This window comes from Zosterops lateralis (genome assembly GCF_965231275.1).
Source record: "Zosterops lateralis genome assembly, chromosome: 15".
Classification (NCBI taxonomy): domain Eukaryota; kingdom Metazoa; phylum Chordata; class Aves; order Passeriformes; family Zosteropidae; genus Zosterops; species Zosterops lateralis.
Genome location: NC_139775.1, coordinates 9,774,894 through 9,794,232, shown reverse-complemented (window position 1 = coordinate 9,794,232; position 19,339 = coordinate 9,774,894). Strand labels below are relative to the sequence as shown.

At 40.5% G+C, this 19,339-nt stretch overlaps 1 protein-coding gene across 1 annotated transcript; it reads right to left on the bottom strand.

The window, feature by feature from the left end:
* Positions 1-242: 242 nt before the first annotated feature.
* Positions 243-16,296, bottom strand: ERCC4 (ERCC excision repair 4, endonuclease catalytic subunit; the record flags this gene model as incomplete). Its single annotated transcript, XM_083872899.1, has 11 exons — positions 243-3,218; positions 4,268-4,380; positions 5,011-5,103; positions 5,828-6,419; positions 7,570-7,680; positions 8,255-8,389; positions 8,738-8,918; positions 10,001-10,208; positions 11,541-11,736; positions 14,447-14,627; positions 16,123-16,296. The coding sequence occupies 11 exons, from the start codon at positions 16,294-16,296 to the stop codon at positions 2,485-2,487; spliced, it is 2,718 nt and encodes a 905-aa protein (XP_083729025.1). The 3' UTR covers positions 243-2,484.
* Positions 16,297-19,339: the final 3,043 nt, after the last annotated feature.

The window sequence follows — 19,339 nt, the reverse complement described above, 5'->3', positions numbered from 1 at the left end:
ACTCCATAGTATGTGAACCCACACAGGGGGTTTCACCTCCTGAGGGACCTGAGAACATGAAGTCTTTGGGATAAGGAAGAAGCTGAGACACCCAAACTGAAGGCAGGAGGTGTTTGTGTTTGCTTTTTAAAATATAAAAGCACAGATTTAAACATCAGCAATGACAAGATGTACAAACTGCATGACTGTTGATCAAAGACAGGATTTTCATTGTCACCCAACCTTGTGTTGTGACTGCATTCAGGCAGAACCTCTGGCTCTGTTATTTCAGGGATATGGGGTTTCAGGACACGGGGCTCTCCCACCTGGGAGCACAGTCACTACCTCCTGCCCACAGCTCTAACTGGCAGTCAAACCTAATACAGTGAAATGCCAAAGCACAGGAGAAATAATAACATGCAACTATGTTACTTGTGGCTGTTCTAGAGAAAAAGGGGAAATCCTGCATGGAGAAAGAAAAAGGAAAAAGCTTTACAAAAGCTCCACATGTATAAGCAAAAGGCAATTTCATTAAAATATTTAGCAAATAATTATTTAATTGCATGATGTAACTTTGATCTAGCATACAACACAAAGATACAACTTTATCACCTGTTACTATACCCTTCATTTTCACCCCATGCACATCAATGCAAAAACTCCAAACCTCACTGACAGAGCTGAGGCAGCACCTGTGAAAAACCCCAAACCCACAGTTCATGAAGCACCCTCATGCCCAGTGCACAAGCAATGTTCTCAAAGGCTGGTCACTGCCCTTTTCTGAATCAGGCTCTGCAGGCCATGCACTCAGGACAGTTTGATCTTACTCTGATTTTCAGTTCTCTTAGCACCACTTCACAGGCATTCTCAACACTCTGATAACATTAGTCTGAATAAGCAAAAGTCTCATGGAAAGACTTCTCATACTAAATAAATTAGAATCTAAGGCAATAGAAACCCTAAGATCTGGATTGTAAACCACACACTAAAAATAAAAATGTTCTGATATCAATACAGCCAAATGAAAACCAAGATAATTAACAATTTTTACTCTTATTATGGGTGTATTTAATACTAAAATTTGCATCTGCAGAAAAATGTTCCCTTGGAAATTTGTCACAGCTCAGCCATAGATTAAAGTTAACAATTCATAAATTCACACTTAAAATGCACAATAAACATTTTACCTGAAAGTGCACAGCACAGTTTTTACCAGACCTGAACACAAAAAATATTTTTTCCTTCCATGAAGGAGATAATATTGGTCTGTTGTTCCCATTAGAATCATATAAATACACGTGCAAGTCATAGATAAAGGTTTTGTAAATAGCAAATGTAAATACATTAGAATGGAATAACACTGGACCAACCCTTTTAGCAAAGGCAGTTTGTTACAGTTGTATCAAAGTTCAATGTAGAATATATAATTTAACAATGCACACATTCACAAACTTTCCCCTCTTCTATGCTACACAAAATGCTAAAGGTATTATCCTCTATGTGACAATGGCTTTACTGAGTTTATTGGCAGACAGTTGATTTGAGACATAAAAATACAAGAACAATAGGACACAAAAGAAGCCAATATTGGAAGAACTTCCAACACTTTTGGAAAACCTTGGTTAGAAAATGACTGTATTTTACAAGAGGAAATAGTCTTTGGTATAAAAGAACAGTGCCAGTGGTATACCCAGATTTTTCACTGTCAGGTGAAAGAGGTGAAAGAGCTATCAAAACTGAGTAAAAAACAAAGACTCTTAAAAGTATAAGTAAGGCACACTTGAAATTAAGTTGCACTGTGGCACCAGAGAATCTCTCCCAGTCAGACCAAAGGAAAGCACTTTGCAAAATCTAGCAAGACAGAGCTGTATTGATTTCGGAGTGGTAAAAGGGTAACTGATAGTAAGGTAAGCAAGCAAAATGTAGAGCATAGCATACAAATGGATTTTACTGTGAAAAAGGCTTGTGGTCATGTTTTAAAGTTCAGGATTCAGTCCCAGTATATTCTAAACAAACTTCTGAGCAAAGACCACAAAGTGTTTCAAATAGCTCCATCACTGTCAATCGAAAACAGGCAGTTGGTAGAGAGTAAGACATTAAAAATGGTAAGAGCAGTATTGTATGATGCAGCAGGTAACACAGCACACTTTCAGCTTGAACAAGACATCATAATTTCATAAGAAAACACCTTTATCAGTTAGTCTTAGCACTTAATTCTCATGGTCTTGGTGAAAAACTTCATTTAGTTAATTCAGTGGTATTACAGAATTGGTTAAAGTGCTTTAAAAAGAATAAAAATAGTTCACATTTCTCTATTAAAAATATTATTTCCTCTTGAAACTTGCCCTCAGTAATAACTAACTCACATGTTAGAACTGATGGAACAGCATTAGCAAGAAACAGCTGTTTATCTTAGAGGGGGCATTTATTAAAGTATTCCATGTATTTGCCAAAGTACTGTGCCAGAAAAGCTTATCTGTGCTGCATTTTGAACAATCTCATGAGTCATCTTTTGCTTTTTCCTTTGGCTAGTGCCTCTGCGTAAGTCAGGTGAATAAAGTCGAAGAGTTGTGTGGCATTGGCAGCATTACCCAAAATCTTGGACAGCTCGTCCTTGGACAGTGTCATCAGCTCTGCGATGCTTTTAACGTGGGTCATTAAGGCACGGCAGTTTTTTGTATTAACCCCTGGCATCTTTAGCAGGAAGTCCTGAGGCCCAGGGTTGTACTTGTCTGACTCGGGGAGAATTTCGGAATCCGCGGTGACAGCCATCGCCGTTTCTGCGTCGGGTTGGGGATGGTTTTGTTTCAGCTCCTCAAACACTTCAGCAGTAGCGTGGGGAGAGGGACACCACAGGATTCGTAACTTGGGGAAGTGCAGCGTGAGAAGGGTCAGTTTAGAAGTTACATCATTGCTGGAGATTTCTGGCTGCAGAGAGCCTCGCGGGATCAAGGAGAAGGATTTGTTAGGATCGAACTCAATGAGGAGCACCGGCCGCTTGTAGTAGCGGCACATGGACACGCACTGCGCGTACAGCCGCCCGTTGTTCAGGGACCCGATCAGGTCGCTGATGCTCTTCCGCTCCACGCAGATGTCAGGGGTCAGAATATAATCCCCAACTTCCAAAGTCACGGGCTCGATGTCGATCCCACGGCGATGGATCAGTGAGGGAAGCTCGCTACGGAATTCCCTCATATCCACGATTATGGTTTGCTGGACACCCTTCTGCTCCTGTCCCCCTACAGAGCAAAATAAACACAGTTATCCCCACACTTGGCACCTCCTGCTCCACTTGTTTTCCCATGTGCTGCCAAGACTTCTGCAATGGATGGACTTCTCATCTTAAGTTATACCTCAAATAATTCAGCAGTACAATAAATCTAGACTTCATTTGATTTTTAACTGTTAAGAGAAAAAACTTACTTGCCTAAATATATATTGTAATTTATGCTCTGCAGCTTGATAGAACTACCACTTGCTGTAAGCTTTGTATAGGTGACAATGAAATACATTAAGCTGTAGATGAAAAATATTTAAATGAATCAGGGAAATCTTTAAACGGTTGCCTGCAAAACAAGATAATGAAGCTGAACCCTTTTATTTCCAGCTGTTTCCCACAGAAATACAGCACTTTGTTGTAGTAATTATGTGTTGGCCTCTACAGATCTGCAGGACACATATGGAGACTGCAGGACCAAGGCCACAGAAGATGTAAGAGCAAAGATTAGAGAGCATATGGCAAAGGAGAGCAGGATTACAGAAACAACAGCAAAGAAAAACAGGCAGAGGCACAGCATACATGTCAGAGAAAAAGAACAAAAATATGGTTAGAATTGCAACAAAAGAAAAAGGAGGCTTTATTGCAAAAGAAGTGATCACACCCATAACGAGCAGTTGTTTACCCAGGCAGCATGTTTTGCAAAGATGAAAAGAAATCCCCAACATTTACTGTCTCAAGAACAACACCGCCTTTGACCATCTGCAGACTTCAGTTTCTATGTTTTAATTTCTCTTTCTACACACAACACTAGACAACCTCATAATCAATGATCTGACTAGAAACAATCCAAATGGTACCTGTCTTAATGGCCAAATACTTCATTAACCTGTGTTTTCAAAGGAAACCACAGTTCATTGTCACTGGGAAACGATTTTTCTTTAGCATGAAGACTGCAGAGCCAATGTACAACATGTCTCTGCCCCAGACACTTTGAGGGGGATTTAAAATGCCGTAGTTATGGGATTTTGGAAAGCTCCAGGCTGCCAGCCTGACCTGGGAGCTGCTCACCTGCTTTGCGTGTGTCAGCAGAGACAGAGGCAGGTGTAGGGTCTCTGAGGAGGTCTAAGTTTGTTTCATCTCTTCCTTCTCTTTCTTCAGGAACAACCATGCTGGCCTTCTCTCTAAGGAGCCACAAACAAAAACACACTAGAAACTGCAAATGCAGGAGTAAAGGAGATTGAAATGCTTCAATACCCTTCATCAGATGTAAAATTATATATAGTTTAATACTAAATGCAATCCTGATCAGAAATGCAATTTACTGGGTTTTTCGATGTTTTTCCTTTTACAAAGGAACTGATGATTAGTAATAGTACTGTAACCTGCTGAGAAGGCACTGTCAGTAAAAGTCCTGTCTTATACAGTCTAAGGAAATAATTGTTTTCTTTCCCCAATTGACTTAGGTTATAAAAGCTGTAAAAATTATCTTACAAGAAATGTTACCTGCAAAAACACAATTACACAAATGAACTTCACAGCCAATTAGGAAAAAGTTCAAGTGATGCTGATTAGCCTTTTTGTTAATATTAAATCCCACTAAAATTATTAAACAAAATACCAGGCACTTTGAAAAGGAAAGTTTTGACTTTTTGGTGATTCTCAATAGGAAAGTAGTCTTTACATCCAACAAAGAACTGAATTAGAAGTTTATTTAAAGCCTTCACACAGTTAAGAACTTTATTTAAAATGTAAGCATATTGGGGAATTCCATGAAACACTAATTATAAAGGCAGTTAAACTAATTGTGTTACCGAATGAGTTTTTCAAAGGCCTCCTTCTCTTTCCTCAGAGCTGTGAGGTAGCGCTGCTCTTCTGTGGAGCCCCCATATATGAGGAAATAAACTCTGTAGGTATAAAAGAGAAAAAAAAAAAAGAAGTCACAAAACTTTGTATTAAGTTAAAAAAAAAATCCACAACCAATAAATTTAAGATTAGTAGCAGTAAGTGCCTGACAATATACAACAGTATATTAATTTTTAAGTTTCTATATTTTCAATTAGTATGTGACATTTATTCATAAAAGTGAGTTTTTGCAATTTCTAGGTGTATTAAATACATATACCCAACGTGGTGATATTTCTGTCAGCAAATGCTATAACTGCAAATATTAATTTTCTTTATTGTGTTTCCTTTACTTGCTTCTCTGCTACAGTTTCTGAATTACTGGCCTTCAGCACAATGAACATCAGGAAATGTGAAAATTAATTAAACTCAAAATGAATCCATTTTTAAAAAATCATATCTTCAGAGATGATTTAAAATGAGACTACAGCAACTCAAAATTATCTACTGCCACTAAAATCATTGAAGCAGAGGTCTTAAAATTGTTTTTTGGTTTTTCTTTTTTAACAGACATGCTCCTGCTGTTAAGGGTCTAAATACCTGCTGGAAAGTAAAAAATATCTTTTGATTACACCAGACATTATAGTTTTGTTTAAACTTAAGGGCTCAACAGGAACTGAAAGGTAGCTAATGAAAATGAACAGCAGCATGTTCTGCATTGACTGCTGACAGTGCACTTTCAATTTTTCTTTTCAGACTAGAATTACCCTGGCCAGGTGAACTCACCTCAAAGGCTTCCCAGGCCTGCTTGCCTTGTAGATTTCCAGCTGCCGGACAAAAGTGAGTTCTGCATCATACAACACAACATATCTGGGCTCGACTTCGTGCAGCACCCGAGTGAGAGCATAGGGATCCCCACACCCCTGCAGAGGGTGGATAATGGTCAGTGGGTCCTTGAAAATCCCATAGTAACAATCTGAGGGCAAGTTCACATCAAAATCTTCAGGAATGGTCTCTTCAGTGTTGCTTTCTTGGCTACTTCTTAATTCTTCACTGTCTTCCACCTCCACCTCCTCCCTCTTTTCCTCCTCAGTTTTCCCTATCATTTGGATTATAGTCCGATCTTGCTGCTTCTTGTGTTTATTTTGTTTAGAAGAAGCTGTGAGTTTGGCTTTTTTGGCTTGAGGCCCTGTGTCTGGTTTGGCATTTCCCTTGGACTTGCTGGCTTTTCTGTCCTTAATCCACACTTCTCCAGCCTTCTCATCCTTTCCAAAGGTTTTGTTATACAGTCTTGTTAAAAAAGCTTCTGCTCCAGTAATAATATACTCCCTGAGCTGTGCACAGGCTCGGTCATCACTAGCACAAATGAGCACTTGCCCTGCAGTCAAGAAACAATACCATGTTTACAGCCTGTAATGCTGTGCTTCTCATCCTGCTACAAGCACCTCCCAAGCCAATGGCTTGCACTGATCCAAGCACTGTGCCTGCCAAATGCCTTGACATTCAGCTGCCACAGTCACTTTGGACTTTGAGACAGTCTAAATTGCATGGCTTTTTGTACCAAATAAAATTAGAGAAGATTAATGGAAGTTCAACATTCCTTATTCTTACAATATCTAAATTTGTAAGGTTTTCCTTTTGACCATTGGAAACGAGGCAAATACTGCGTGTGTTGAAACATACTTGAACAACTACTCATTTTTAAGATGTGGAATGAGAGAACTTAATTTAGACCATTCTAATTTGTCAGCTGTGTTAGAGAGTCTACAAAACACATGTTTCACACAGTATTATTGACGTTTGTGAATAACAATTTCTGCAAGCTGACTCAGATAAACTCCTACAACACTAGGTGAGGGAGCCAGTTCTTACCCAGAGTCAGAACACTGTGGGTGGGAAAAAAGAGCACTTTTTTACCCTTACTATTTCCTAAAATAAAACTTGCTAAATTTTAGGGGAATGAAAAACCCTAAAATAGGAAAGGCAGCAACGCAGTTAGACTCTCCTTCCTGCCTCTTAATCTCTACCTCATTTATATGGAACTCATGAGGAGCAAATTTGCAGGTGCATGAGAAGAATGTGCAAGTTAGAAAGGGCGTAAGACAGAACCCCTATTTTTGTTTTGAACCCAAACTTCAGAAATGAGTGAATGATACCTTGATCATGATAAATTTCCACATCAGTTTTATCTGGCTTGGAACTAAGGTATCAGTCACTACTGAAATGCAACCTAAAATGTTTTTTCAGAATAATGCAGATTCTTTCCTAAAAAGTACTGCATTGTAGGAATGAACAGCATTTCTCTTTTACAGCAAGACCTAATAAGAGTTTATGTAAAACTATCTAATTTTACAAAGTTTATGTACATAATGTACATAAATTCCTCATCTTAAGGCCACAAATTACTAAATTTAAACCAGTTCTTTGATAAAACTACAGAAAAGAGTTAGTTCCTTCTCTCCAAGGTCAAGCAGAAGTATAAACCAGTAGCAGTACTGGAAAACTTACATCATCTAGTGTTCTCTCACCTGGACCACCAAGGTTGTCACTGTTCTTATTCTCATTTTCAATCTCTTTCAGTACTTCTCTCAAAGCTTCCCATTTTGGGTTACTTTCTAGAACCAATTCCCTTTTCAGTTCTGAAAAAAAGTAAGATTGAACATAGCAGCTCTTGCAGCCAAAATATCCTTCAGACTTTAAATCAGTGGTTAGATGTCAATAGTGTGATGGTGGTTGTCACATATGATATTCAACAGCCTACGTATGCAACTTGTTATGCTAATGAGCTGGAGAACACTCTTAAATTTAAAAATGGAGATAAGTGCTTTTGTGACGCAAAACACTGAAATATTCACTCATTCTTCAACTCTGAAACTCCTGAATATACTTTTTAATAAAAGCAACCGCGGCCTCCTACTCGTACACATACGAGAATAAGGATGAAGCTAAACATCAATGTAAGGCAAGAACAATTCCACAAAAGCTCTCCCAGTGATCAGCTGAGCAAGCTTGGGAGAATTCCCTACTTCATGACTCTTTTCTGTTGTTTATTATGTGCTTTTGGAACTAAGATTGTGTCTCAATTTATCCCAGCTAACAGACTGAGATCCTGAGCTGTGGAAGTTCACGCAGGGAACCAGAGCACAAGTAAAAATATGCAAAGCACTTGGAATCGTGTGACACTCTCAAACTTAAAATTAGAATGATCAGTACCGTTTTCCTTCTTTACATCACGTTTTTCAGAGCCTGAGGCTTTGCCTTTCTGATTCAGTTTCTCATCTGCAATGCGATAAACTCGAGCTCGAGCATTCACAAACATTGAAGTACTGGAGTCAAGGAACAGCCAGCCTGGAGAGGAAATGAGAAGGAAGCAGTAGTAGCTTAACATCTGCAATGTACATGTGTTCCAACCCTCTGCAATAAAAGCCTCAGATCTGCAGCTGGAATACCTGCCCTACCTGCCTGCTGTGTAATCACCAGCTTCATAAAAGACAGAAATGTGATGCAAATCTCACACTGTTAAGTAACAGCAGTTAAGTGGGAAGATGAAAGAATTATCTGTCAATAAAAACCTACGTCCTTATGGCTGGTTGTGTAAAAGCTAATTAGATACCTTCATATGTTTGGGAATGATAATTAAAAACATCAACATTGCATTGTTTCATGCATTAACTTGTACAATTATTTTGTGTTTACCTGAATTCTCACCAAAAGCTTTTTCACTTGCTTTCAGTGACTCCAGGAGATTAAGGAAAGTGACACAATCATACTGGGTTAGATACAGTAGCAAAGTACGTAGGATCTTCAAATCCTGCACCAAAGACTTTGTCTTAGCTCCAAGCTGATGCCAGAGAGGATCTAAGTAGTGACGTATTGTCTGGAAATAAAAATTGGAAAGTTCGGACTGTCAAACATCCAGTTTTGCATTATAGCTTCTAACCAAGCTGAGAATGCACTTTAACTTTATAGGGGATGGATGTTCTGGTTTCCCAAAGTTAGTACAGACACCAAAATAAAGATGTACTGGTGAGATATTTGTTTTGACATAAGTGACCATATTTTAGCAAAGTTAACATAATATAGATGTCTTTATGAAAAACATTTCAGCAGTGAGCATATGTATATAATTTAATGTTTTCAATCAATTTTTTTCCATTCCATCTAATAATAAAATACTGGTAAAATTATAAAAAAACACCCTTATTTTACTGGTACTGACCTGCTGTACTTAGTATCTAGTGTCCTTTACTCAGGTACAGCAAAAACCATTATAATGTCATTTAGTTTCCAAAATCAGATAAGGTACCATGAAGATGTGCAACTTATAGAGCCCAAGAAAAAACCTTCAAATATTTAAAGTACAGAAGGCCTTCCATCCACATTAAATCATGGTTAACCAATAACTGTGTTGCACTATGATAGTTCATTTCACCCTAACACGAGCATATGTGTGCCAAAGAAATCTGTCAAAAACAACAATGAACACAAAATTTTTGACATACATAATGATTAAAGATACAGCAGATGCATGCGTGTGCATATTGTCTAATAAGTACAGTGCTCCTCCTACTAGAGAAAATAAAAATATAAGCAAGAAATTCAAAAGGAAAAGGGGAGTATGTGTGTGGCAATTACTGATACTTATCTTTAAAGTATTCTGAGCTGAAGTTGCAGCTGTCTTTTTAATAACAGCAGCAACAATTATTATTACCATGAATTCAGGTGTTCTTACTGTTGGGACTGGAAATGAAGGAAGAACAATAATACCAATACATCAAAAACCCTACAGGCAACTGTTACATCACCATTACAGCCCCTTGTACCAGTAATAAACATGTCATGGGAGAACACTCAGCTGCTGGTTATTTATTTTGCAAACAACATTTCTGTTTGCATGGCAGGCATTTAGGAGATCTATATCCCATGAGTTTGACACTGCAGAACAATCAAAATGGTTACCTTGTCAAAAGGTTTAGCAATAGCATTCTCTAAAGAGAGATCTTCTACTTCAAGAGCTGGGTTGTAACGTTTGAGTTCCCTCAGACATGCATTGAGAATGTCCAGGATTGCAGTCTGGATAGCAAGCATAGCAGGGGTCATTGCCACGTGTATTTCCACCACTTCAGGTTTATGCTTCTCTAAAAAGGAGTGCACTGCTATATGAAATCTAAGAGAAAAACACCTTTGTAAGATTCACATGGATAGTTTGACTTAGAATTACTCCAGAGTTTGTATAAAATACAATTACAATTGTTTTAAATGTAAACAAGTAAGTTAATTCCAAATCAGTTTCTACTGATGTGAAGACTGCAATCTTAAGAACAGCCTCAGAAAACCATCTGTTCCACAATTATGACTGTAGTCATTCTAGTCATGTGAGCCTATACTGCTGGTGAATGATCCATGGAAAATTACTGCACTGGATTCTGCATCATCATCACACATAGCAAATACTAAAATAAGCCCGAAAAATCATATAAGGGAGAAACTGGAAAGGGTTCATAAATTCTCTGAAATCACACAGCTGCACCAGCAGATTTTGGGATGCTCCCAGGTTGCAATGACAACCTGCAGGTCCTTGTTGGAACCCTGCCCTTGGAGCCACTTTGGCTGCACAGACCCAGAGATGCCACCTGACTGTTCCTGACAAGATGGGGCTCAGAGAACCCAATGGCTGCTGACCTCTGCAACTCCACGGACATTTCCCTCACTGCAGCCTGCAGCCCCAGGTCTTTTCATGGAAGTCAAGGAAGGAAATCTAGAGAGCTTCTACTCAGCCTTTCCTATCCTAGGTATTCCCTGGGATACTGAAAGAAAGACTGTCAAGGAATTCACAATGCAGAGGAACAGTTCACTAAGGAGTGAAACACATTCCAGCTGGGACTAAGGGAACAAATGGGCAGAGCTCCTGCCCAGGGCAAGAGCACTGACTGGGTCATCAGAGAGCGTCCAGTTCCATTTGTGGATCTGCTGCTGGAAGACTGAGTGCCACATCTTGGCAATTTTTTTAACAGTCATCAAGAAATGTTCTTCATACACAACATATGTGTATAAGAAGATTAAAAAAAATCTGACATGTAGAAAGAGATGAATGGAGTTTCATCACAGCTGGAAACAAACACCTCCATGAATAGCAGAACTGAGAGACTGTTTTCCTGTCATTAAATGGCTTAAATACTCTTGTTTAGTAAGAGAAGTTTTTCTTAAACTGTTAAGAATGTCACTTTTTGCTGTGATTTTTGTTGACTAAAAGGACTGCTCTACCATAAGGTTCATCCCCTTAACAGAATCAATTTGAGTCTATTTTCAAAAATACTCTCAGAAATTCAGTATCTTTAAGACCACTTCTGTCAAAAACTGAAAAAATTTTGTTTGGGAATACAGGAGGGAACAGAGATTAGCAGTGTGCAGCATACACCTTGTTTTCTCAGGAACCACTTAGGAATCCTTCACATTTCCTCTAAGTTTAACTCTCCAGTGAAGGAAGGAAGTGCCTCACCTTGGCCACAGATAAAGCTTCCCAACAAAAAGATTCTTCATCACTCTTTCCACATGACAAAAGCCAGTGTTAAATGCAACTGCATTATCTGTAAAAGCTTTAATGAAGCCTTGCTTGTTCTTCTGGCGATAAAGCCGCAGGATGAATGCCTCCTGACAGGACTCAATGATTCTGTGTGCTTTGTACACCAAAATGCCTGCCAAAAGAAAAAAAATTCAAGTTAAAATAAAATACAGAAAGGTCCCGATTTGCACAGATTTTTCCTCACAACTGTCTTATTCTTCTACTATTCTTTTAATTACTTTAAGTAATATAAGTCTTCTAAATTTAAGTCTTCTAAAATGAAGGTTGAACAAACTTTCTGGGGTTGAAATGAGTGATTCCTCAGTTTCAGTACCATGGAATTGCCACATAATAGAACTGGGTTAATAATGCATTTTTAACAGAAAAATAAAAGCTTGTGCATGAGTGGCAGGACTTACTAGCTTTAAAAATTCTTTACTCCTGAGGCATAACTTGAACCTGAGCCTTTTAAAAGCAGAAAAAGTAAATGCACAACATAACACACTGTTACAACAAAGCAAGTTTGATGTGTTCGAGACTGTGATGAATTCTTCCATTAAGAGAAATTCTGGAATTAGACTTGTTGAGTAACTTTCATTGGTTACAGTTCAAGTGTTTTTATAATCAAAGAACTTCTGAAAACATTTATTTGGCTTTTCTCTCCCATCTGACAATCACATTCACACTCAAGGACAGCAAGTATTACCAGCCATATGAGTCCACCACCAATGTTCTTTATGGCTATGGGTGTACTAGGAAGAGACCTATCAAGCACATTTCAATAAAGAAAAATTAAAAAGGAGTTTAATTTAATTATGTGTTTGAGGTGAACACTTCTGGAGCTCACAGTTCACTCAGCCAAGACCTGCTAAACCAAGGCTTGTTTTTCCCTCATGCTAATCATGTTAAACAGCACATTGTATTATTTTCCCTCTCCCCTACTGAAGTAAAGCCTATGTGATATCTGTTCACAGCTTCCAGTGGAATCCTAAATGCCTTTCTAAAATTGAAGCAAAGGACATCAAACATCACAGGTTTTACCTTGTGCATATATAACCTAATAAACTTACAGAACATTCAATTTCTGTAACAAATCTCCTCAACTCAGCACTCAGCTATTGATTGTAACATGCCTTTGCTTGCTAATTGAAAAAGCATCCAGAAAATAGACTTCCAGAAAAAAGACTTCTATATAACTGCTTGCTTAAATCCTGAAAGGTATTTTTCTATCTAGATATTGTCAGACCTGTCTTATGAAGCAAAATTTTCAGTACATAATAATGATCATAGTAATTTCTGAGCAACTTCCAGTTTATCAAGATGTGACCCCAGATGGACATGACAGGAGAGACAGTATTTCTAACAGGTCAGTAAGACTATGTTTATCATAATACCTTCCTGCTTTTAGTCAACATGTATCTGCTTATGAAAGGAGTTCACACCTGCTATGTAAGCCTCGGTAGCAACAAATTGTCACTTTTTATTACACCAACTTGCATCAGTTTCACTGTGCTGTCAAGTACATCATTTCTACTCAGCTAAAACCACCAGGAATAATTCTGCTTTACTGCAGTGATAATTTCTTATCTTCATTTAGCTGGATTTATGAGTTCAACAGATGTGAATTCACATTGATTTTACAAATGACATTTTTAATATTTAAAAAGCTTTTGCTGTTATGTCTCATGAACCACTACTACAAGATTTTGTTGTACAATCTCACACACAGACAAGGCACACGGACCCAGGTGTTGGGAGGCTGGGAATGAAGCCACCAGTCGATGCCAGCTGCTCTCACACCCTCTGGTGGCAATACAAAACCTGTCACAGCTCTGTGGCACTATACAGACAGCACCAGTTTTAAAACTTTACTGTATTTCTTATTTTCATCTTTTTTTTTTTCCTTCTTTGGTAGGGTAGAAAGGTAGAGATGAAGGAGTCAGGGGAGAAAGAGAAATTACCACAGGTTTCCCAGAAAACCTATTTATTTGTTTTCAACTCAGAAATATCAGAATTGACAAATCTGATGTTCTTTGACTCCGGCATAAAAGTGTTCAAAATGTTTTAGAGTGGAACTTGCTATAGATTGACTAAAAGGAAGGAGGTACAGTTTCTGAAGCAGAAACTCACATTCTTCTAAGCAGACAATATTTAATCATTAAGATGTTAACACTCAGAAAACAGTAGAATATTCTTAAATCCCTGGCTCTTAGATATCTGTTTTTCCAGCTTTCCAGGCTGTAACAGGGCTTCCAGCTTAGACAGGAACATAAAAAAAAGAGTGGCTGGAGGAGAAGGGGAACAGAACTCTTGCATCTTCTATGTATAGCTTTTATATAATTACAACAAAAAAAAAAAGGTTGCAAGCTATTCCTCAAATCTTTACAATCATGGTAACACTACTCTGTAATACTGCTATTTGCATAGTGCCCAAGTGTGTCACTACAAAGACTTGTGAGGTATTTTTTGATGAGAAGTCATCAGAAGTAATTTGTTAATGCAAAATTTGTTAGTGCATGGCTCATCAAGCATGAAATTTAAAACCAGCTTTTATGATAGGCCAGTGTCCAAGAGATCACAGAACACTATTTCACCAAGTGCAATTGACTATTCTTCTTTGAAAGCCTTTTTAAACTGTATGATTAAATAAGGCAAACGAATTAAGAGCGGGAAAAAAATTAAAAAATAAGAAAGAACTACATATTTGCTCCTTTTACCTCAGAATTGTTGGGGAAAAAACAGAATCATTCTTCAACCTTAATATCTGTTAGCAGAACTCTTCCTATAGAATTAAGCTTTGTGTATTTTCAATCAGAACACTCTTTATATCATTAAGATCTTACCAGTAATGAGATTGGCAGGAATTCTGTCAGTAAGGAAATCTACTACAAGGATCCGACTTGTAGCAAAGATGACTCCTCCTTGTGTATAAAATTCATATCGAGTATTGTTTGCAATTTCATTGGTAACCCGTCGAGGGAGATGAACGACTCCATCTGACCTCAGCTGATCAATAAAATACTCCTAAACCAAATACAATAAAAATACAAGATATTATTGTGGTATCCAGGGAAAGGGATCCATAAGGCACCTTTATTACACATACTCTGGTAATTTTGAAGAGCTGTCAAAAACAAATTAAGACATGATAGCAGAACATACTAAAAGAAATCAGAATTAGTGTGATTTTTTTTCTTCCTTGGCACACTTTCTTCAGCTTCAAACTCATCTGGATGATTTAAAAAATCTACATAGTCAGTAGTAAGTAGACAATACTTACACAAAAATGAGCAACTGACACTTCAAAGAGCTTATATTTTCTTATATTTCAATATCTCATTTTCAGAGCAAAATCGATTTTAATACTGCCTTAAGAACAGAGACTTGGGAAGAGATCAACTAGTGCCCTCACCAGTCATTAGAGGACTAAAGCAGGTAGTTAAAAACTACAGCTGTTATCTTTATTCACCTGTGGTTGCTATAAAAGGTACCCCAAGACCTCCTCTTCCTGATGGTGGGAAATTTGCCAGATTCCAGATAAAAAAGAGCAGCTTTTTTTTGTACAATTAAGGACAAACCTGTCAAGCCCGACAGACATGTTTCACCCCTTTTTCCTCACCGGTTACTTATAAGTTATGTACTTGTTTAGCTCATTAGAGCTACTAGGATTTCATTGTGCAGCAGGCGTAGAAATTCAACTGCCATGATCCCGAATGTGTGTGGTTTGACAGCTTCCCCAGGACCTGGAGCTGGACAAGCTCTCCCTGAGCCGGCAGTGCCCATGTGGTCAAAAAGGCCAGCGGGATCCTGGGGTGCTTTAGGAAGAGCACTGCCAGCAGGTCAGGGAGGTGACCCTGCCCCTCTGCTCAGCCCTGCTGGGGCACATCTGGAGTGCTGGCTCCAGTTCTGGGCTCCTCAGGACAAAAGGGACATGGAACTCCTGGAGCAGAAGGTGACAAAGAGGATGAGGGGATTGGAGCATCTCTCTTATGAGGAAAGGCTGAGGGAGCTGTGGCTGTTGAGCCTCCAGAGGAGGTGGCTGAGAGGGGACACCACCCATGGCTGTCCCTGTGAGCAGGGAGGGCTCAGAGCAGGGGCCGGGCTCTGCTCCCTGGGCCCAGCAATGGCACAGGAGGAACGGGCAGGAACTGATGCCCAGGAAGTTCCACCCGAACACGAGAAGAGCTTCTTCCCTGTGAGCCCTGGGACAGGTTGTCCAGAGAGCCTGTGGAGTCCCCCTTGCTGAAGATACTCCAGAACAGTCAGGACACAATTCCTGTGCTGTGTGCTCTGGAATGACCCTGCCTGAGCAGGGAAGTGGGACCAGATGAGCCACTGTGGTCCCCACCAACCCAACCCATTCTGCGGTTCTGTGCCGGGGCCGGTGCACAGCGCCCTGCCCGCCCCTGCCCTCAGCGAAGCCCGCACTCCCTCCCGCCGGCCGGGGCAGCGACAGAACCGCGGGCCGCGCCCGCCTCAGCCGGGAGGGGAAGGGGCGTGCGCCGGCAGCTGCCCTCACCTCCTCGGCGGGGCTGGTGTTGAGCACGAGCACGAGGCTGGCGGGCTCGCAGTAGAGGCGCAGGAAGCGCAGCAGCAGGCGGTCGATGCCCAGCCCGCGGGCGCACACGGCCAGCCCGTCGCGGTGGAACAGCTCCAGGAAGATCTGGCTCTCGTGCTCCAGCAGCGCCGCCATCGCGGCACCGCTCCCGCGCACGCGCGCCCCGCGATCAGCGCCCCCTGCCGGGCCCCGCGCGCGCGGTCCTCCGGGCCGGGTGGTTTTCCCGCCCCGCGCGCGAGGGGCCCGGGGCGCGCGGGCAGGGCCGGCCCTCAGGGGAACGTCCGGCCCCTCACGGACACTCCACAGCGGGCGGGGGATGTCCGTCCCCTCAGGGACACCCACAGCGGGCGGGAAATGTCCGTCCCCTCAGGGACACCCACAGCGGGCGGGAAATGTCCGTCCCCTCAGGGACACCGAGAGCGGGCGGGGGATGTCTGTCCCGTCACGGACACTCCACAGCGGGCGGGGAACGTCCGTCCCCTCTGGGACACCCCACAGCGGGCGGGAGATGTCCGTCCCCTCACGGACACCCACATGGGACCCCACAGACGGGCTCCTGCTGCGGCCAGATCAGCATCCGCTTCTCCCCGTGCGGGGCGTGTGTGCCGAATTGTAACGCGAGGTAGACGGTCTTCTCAATTATTTTATGTTTACTGTGACTCGAGGGAACGGCCTGGCGGGCTCTCAGGCGAGGTTTGGGTTAGGTACTCGGAAAAGTTTTTTTTTCATCCGTACGGTGGGCACTGAGCAGGCTCCCCAGGGCAGTCACTGGTCACGGCCCCAAGGCTGACAGGGCTCCAGGAGCATTTGGGCACCGCTCTCCGGCACCGGGCGGGATTGTTGGAGTGTCCTGTGCGGGGCCAGGAGTTAGATCCATGATTCTTGTGGATCCTTCCTACACAGAATATTAAGTGATTCCGTTATTTTTTACTGGGTAGTTGCATTTTTAAGCCCCAAACCCAAACTCTCCTGAGCACTCCTGTCACAAGGCGCCGGCCCCTCGCTGTTGTGCCCGTCCCGATCAGCGCTCAGGAGGCTGTTCGTGCCCAGAGGGGTGAAAGCACTCCTCAGATCTGCTTTCAGAAACAGCTGGGAATGCAGGGCACTGCTCAGACTTCCCTTGCAATTCAGCCGAGCATCACAGAAGGGTTTGGGATGGAAATGACCCTCACGTCTCCCAGTTCCACGCCCTGTAGCCCAGGCTGCTCGGAGCCCCCGGGGTGAGCCCGGCTCAGATGGGTCAAAATCCCCTCTGGAAAGGGAAGGAGGAGCTGCAGGTTTGTGTGCAGGGCTGCTGGGCACAGGGGCAGCGCCCCGCCCGCTCCTTCCACCCTGGGGACCCGTGCAAAATGTTCCCATCGCTTCTGTTTGTGCTGGGTGCTGATCCCAGCTATCTCTGTCAATATTGTTTTCGTTGGGTAAAATGCCGTTATTGGGGCGTTGAGTCAACGGGTAAATATATTCAAATAAACACTTTCAGTTCTTTGTTTCACGCTGTCACCTGTGGGCAGCTGCAGTGGGCGTTCCTTTGGGTTTCAGTGTTTTTCTGATGAGGGAAAATGAAGTGTACGCTGCCGACGTGCTCCTTCACTGCACTCTGGTTCCAGTTAATGAAGAGGCACTTTGCAAAGCATCATTTGTAAATATTCCACACAGCCAGAACTATGCTATGGAACATTTTAAATTAATGTAGGAAAAATGCAGAGTATTTACAATATATGCATTTTTATTTTAAAATGCAGTGCAGGTCCTCAGGGCGAAGCAGAAAACAAGTCTTTAAAAACAGGCAAAAATTAATAAAATATGGGGACTAGTCTTGGTTTTTCTCGTACACATTTCATGTTTAGGAAATTTTATGCAGATACCTAAACAATATTTTCTTTGCAAGTTAGGTCACATTGCTAACTGTTGTGCCAAATACCGTGCTTTGGTGCTCATTTTCATCTGGCTGCCAATAAGCTCTCTGATATTTGCATTTATTTTAGACCATAAAAATGTCAGAAAATCAATATTCTTTTGGACAACTTGTCATTTTTGTGAACTGCAGGCCATTTAATTGAACAAAACAAAGACTGACACAGTAATACAGTGCTTACCATTAATATTTACTATTGTTTTTAAATACTGTATGGAAAACTTAAGCCCAATAAGGTTACTTCTTTGAGGAATTTTAGTATTCTACATTCTATTCTAAATAGAATATTCTATTCTAATTGTCCATATAATTTAGGAACCAGCTGTTTCCTTGCCCTCCTGTTTCCTACAGGAAGTAGACAGATAGTTTCCTAATGGTCCAGATAAAATATTTTAAGCATCCTTGTATTACAATTTTATTTTCCCTCTATATATTTTTATATATTTTTACTTTGACTAAATGTAATATTAATGTAAAGCTGTTGTGAGAGGTCCTTCTTGTGGGTACATATTTATTAACCAGCAGAGGGCTGTCATTTCTTACCTTAGGATACCAGAATTTAGGCATAAATCTTGCAATTTATTTTTGTGCAATTTTTCTGTGCAAAACAGTAGATTAATATTGAAAAAAAATTATAAACACACGAGAAATAACTTGAATAGGAACAAGATAAATAAAATTTGTCTAAGAATTAGCTATGTAGTTTTAAAGTTGGGAATAATAGGCTGGAAGAATGTTATTCTGGGGGGTGCATGAACACATTTCTATATCCAACAATCAAGATTTGTTTTTGATAAAATCAAAATTAAAACCTATTAAAAGCCTATTAAAATTAAAAGCCTATTAAAACTTATGTTTTATATATGTGCGTAATAAACATTTGGAGTAACTTTAGGAGTCTCATTCCATATAAAATGGTAAGCACACACAAATTATAAGTTACTTTCAAACTGATAGGTGATATGAGATGATAGGTATCATCAGCACATTATCAACCTCCCAAGAAAGACATTTACTTGTGTATTTTAAAAATACATCAACAGATCTATTTATTTCATTAACACTAGATGAAAGTCAGGTTAATTGCCTGGTAGTGCAATAGAACACATCCCTGGACTGGGGATTAGTATTTGGCTCATTCCTTGTTACTTGGATCAGCAATGTTAATATTAACCTTTATGATACACTTTTGACAATTAATTTGTTCTTAAATTTTAATTTTTATAAGTTATTTCTCACTACTGTTAAAGAGGGAAAGGCAAA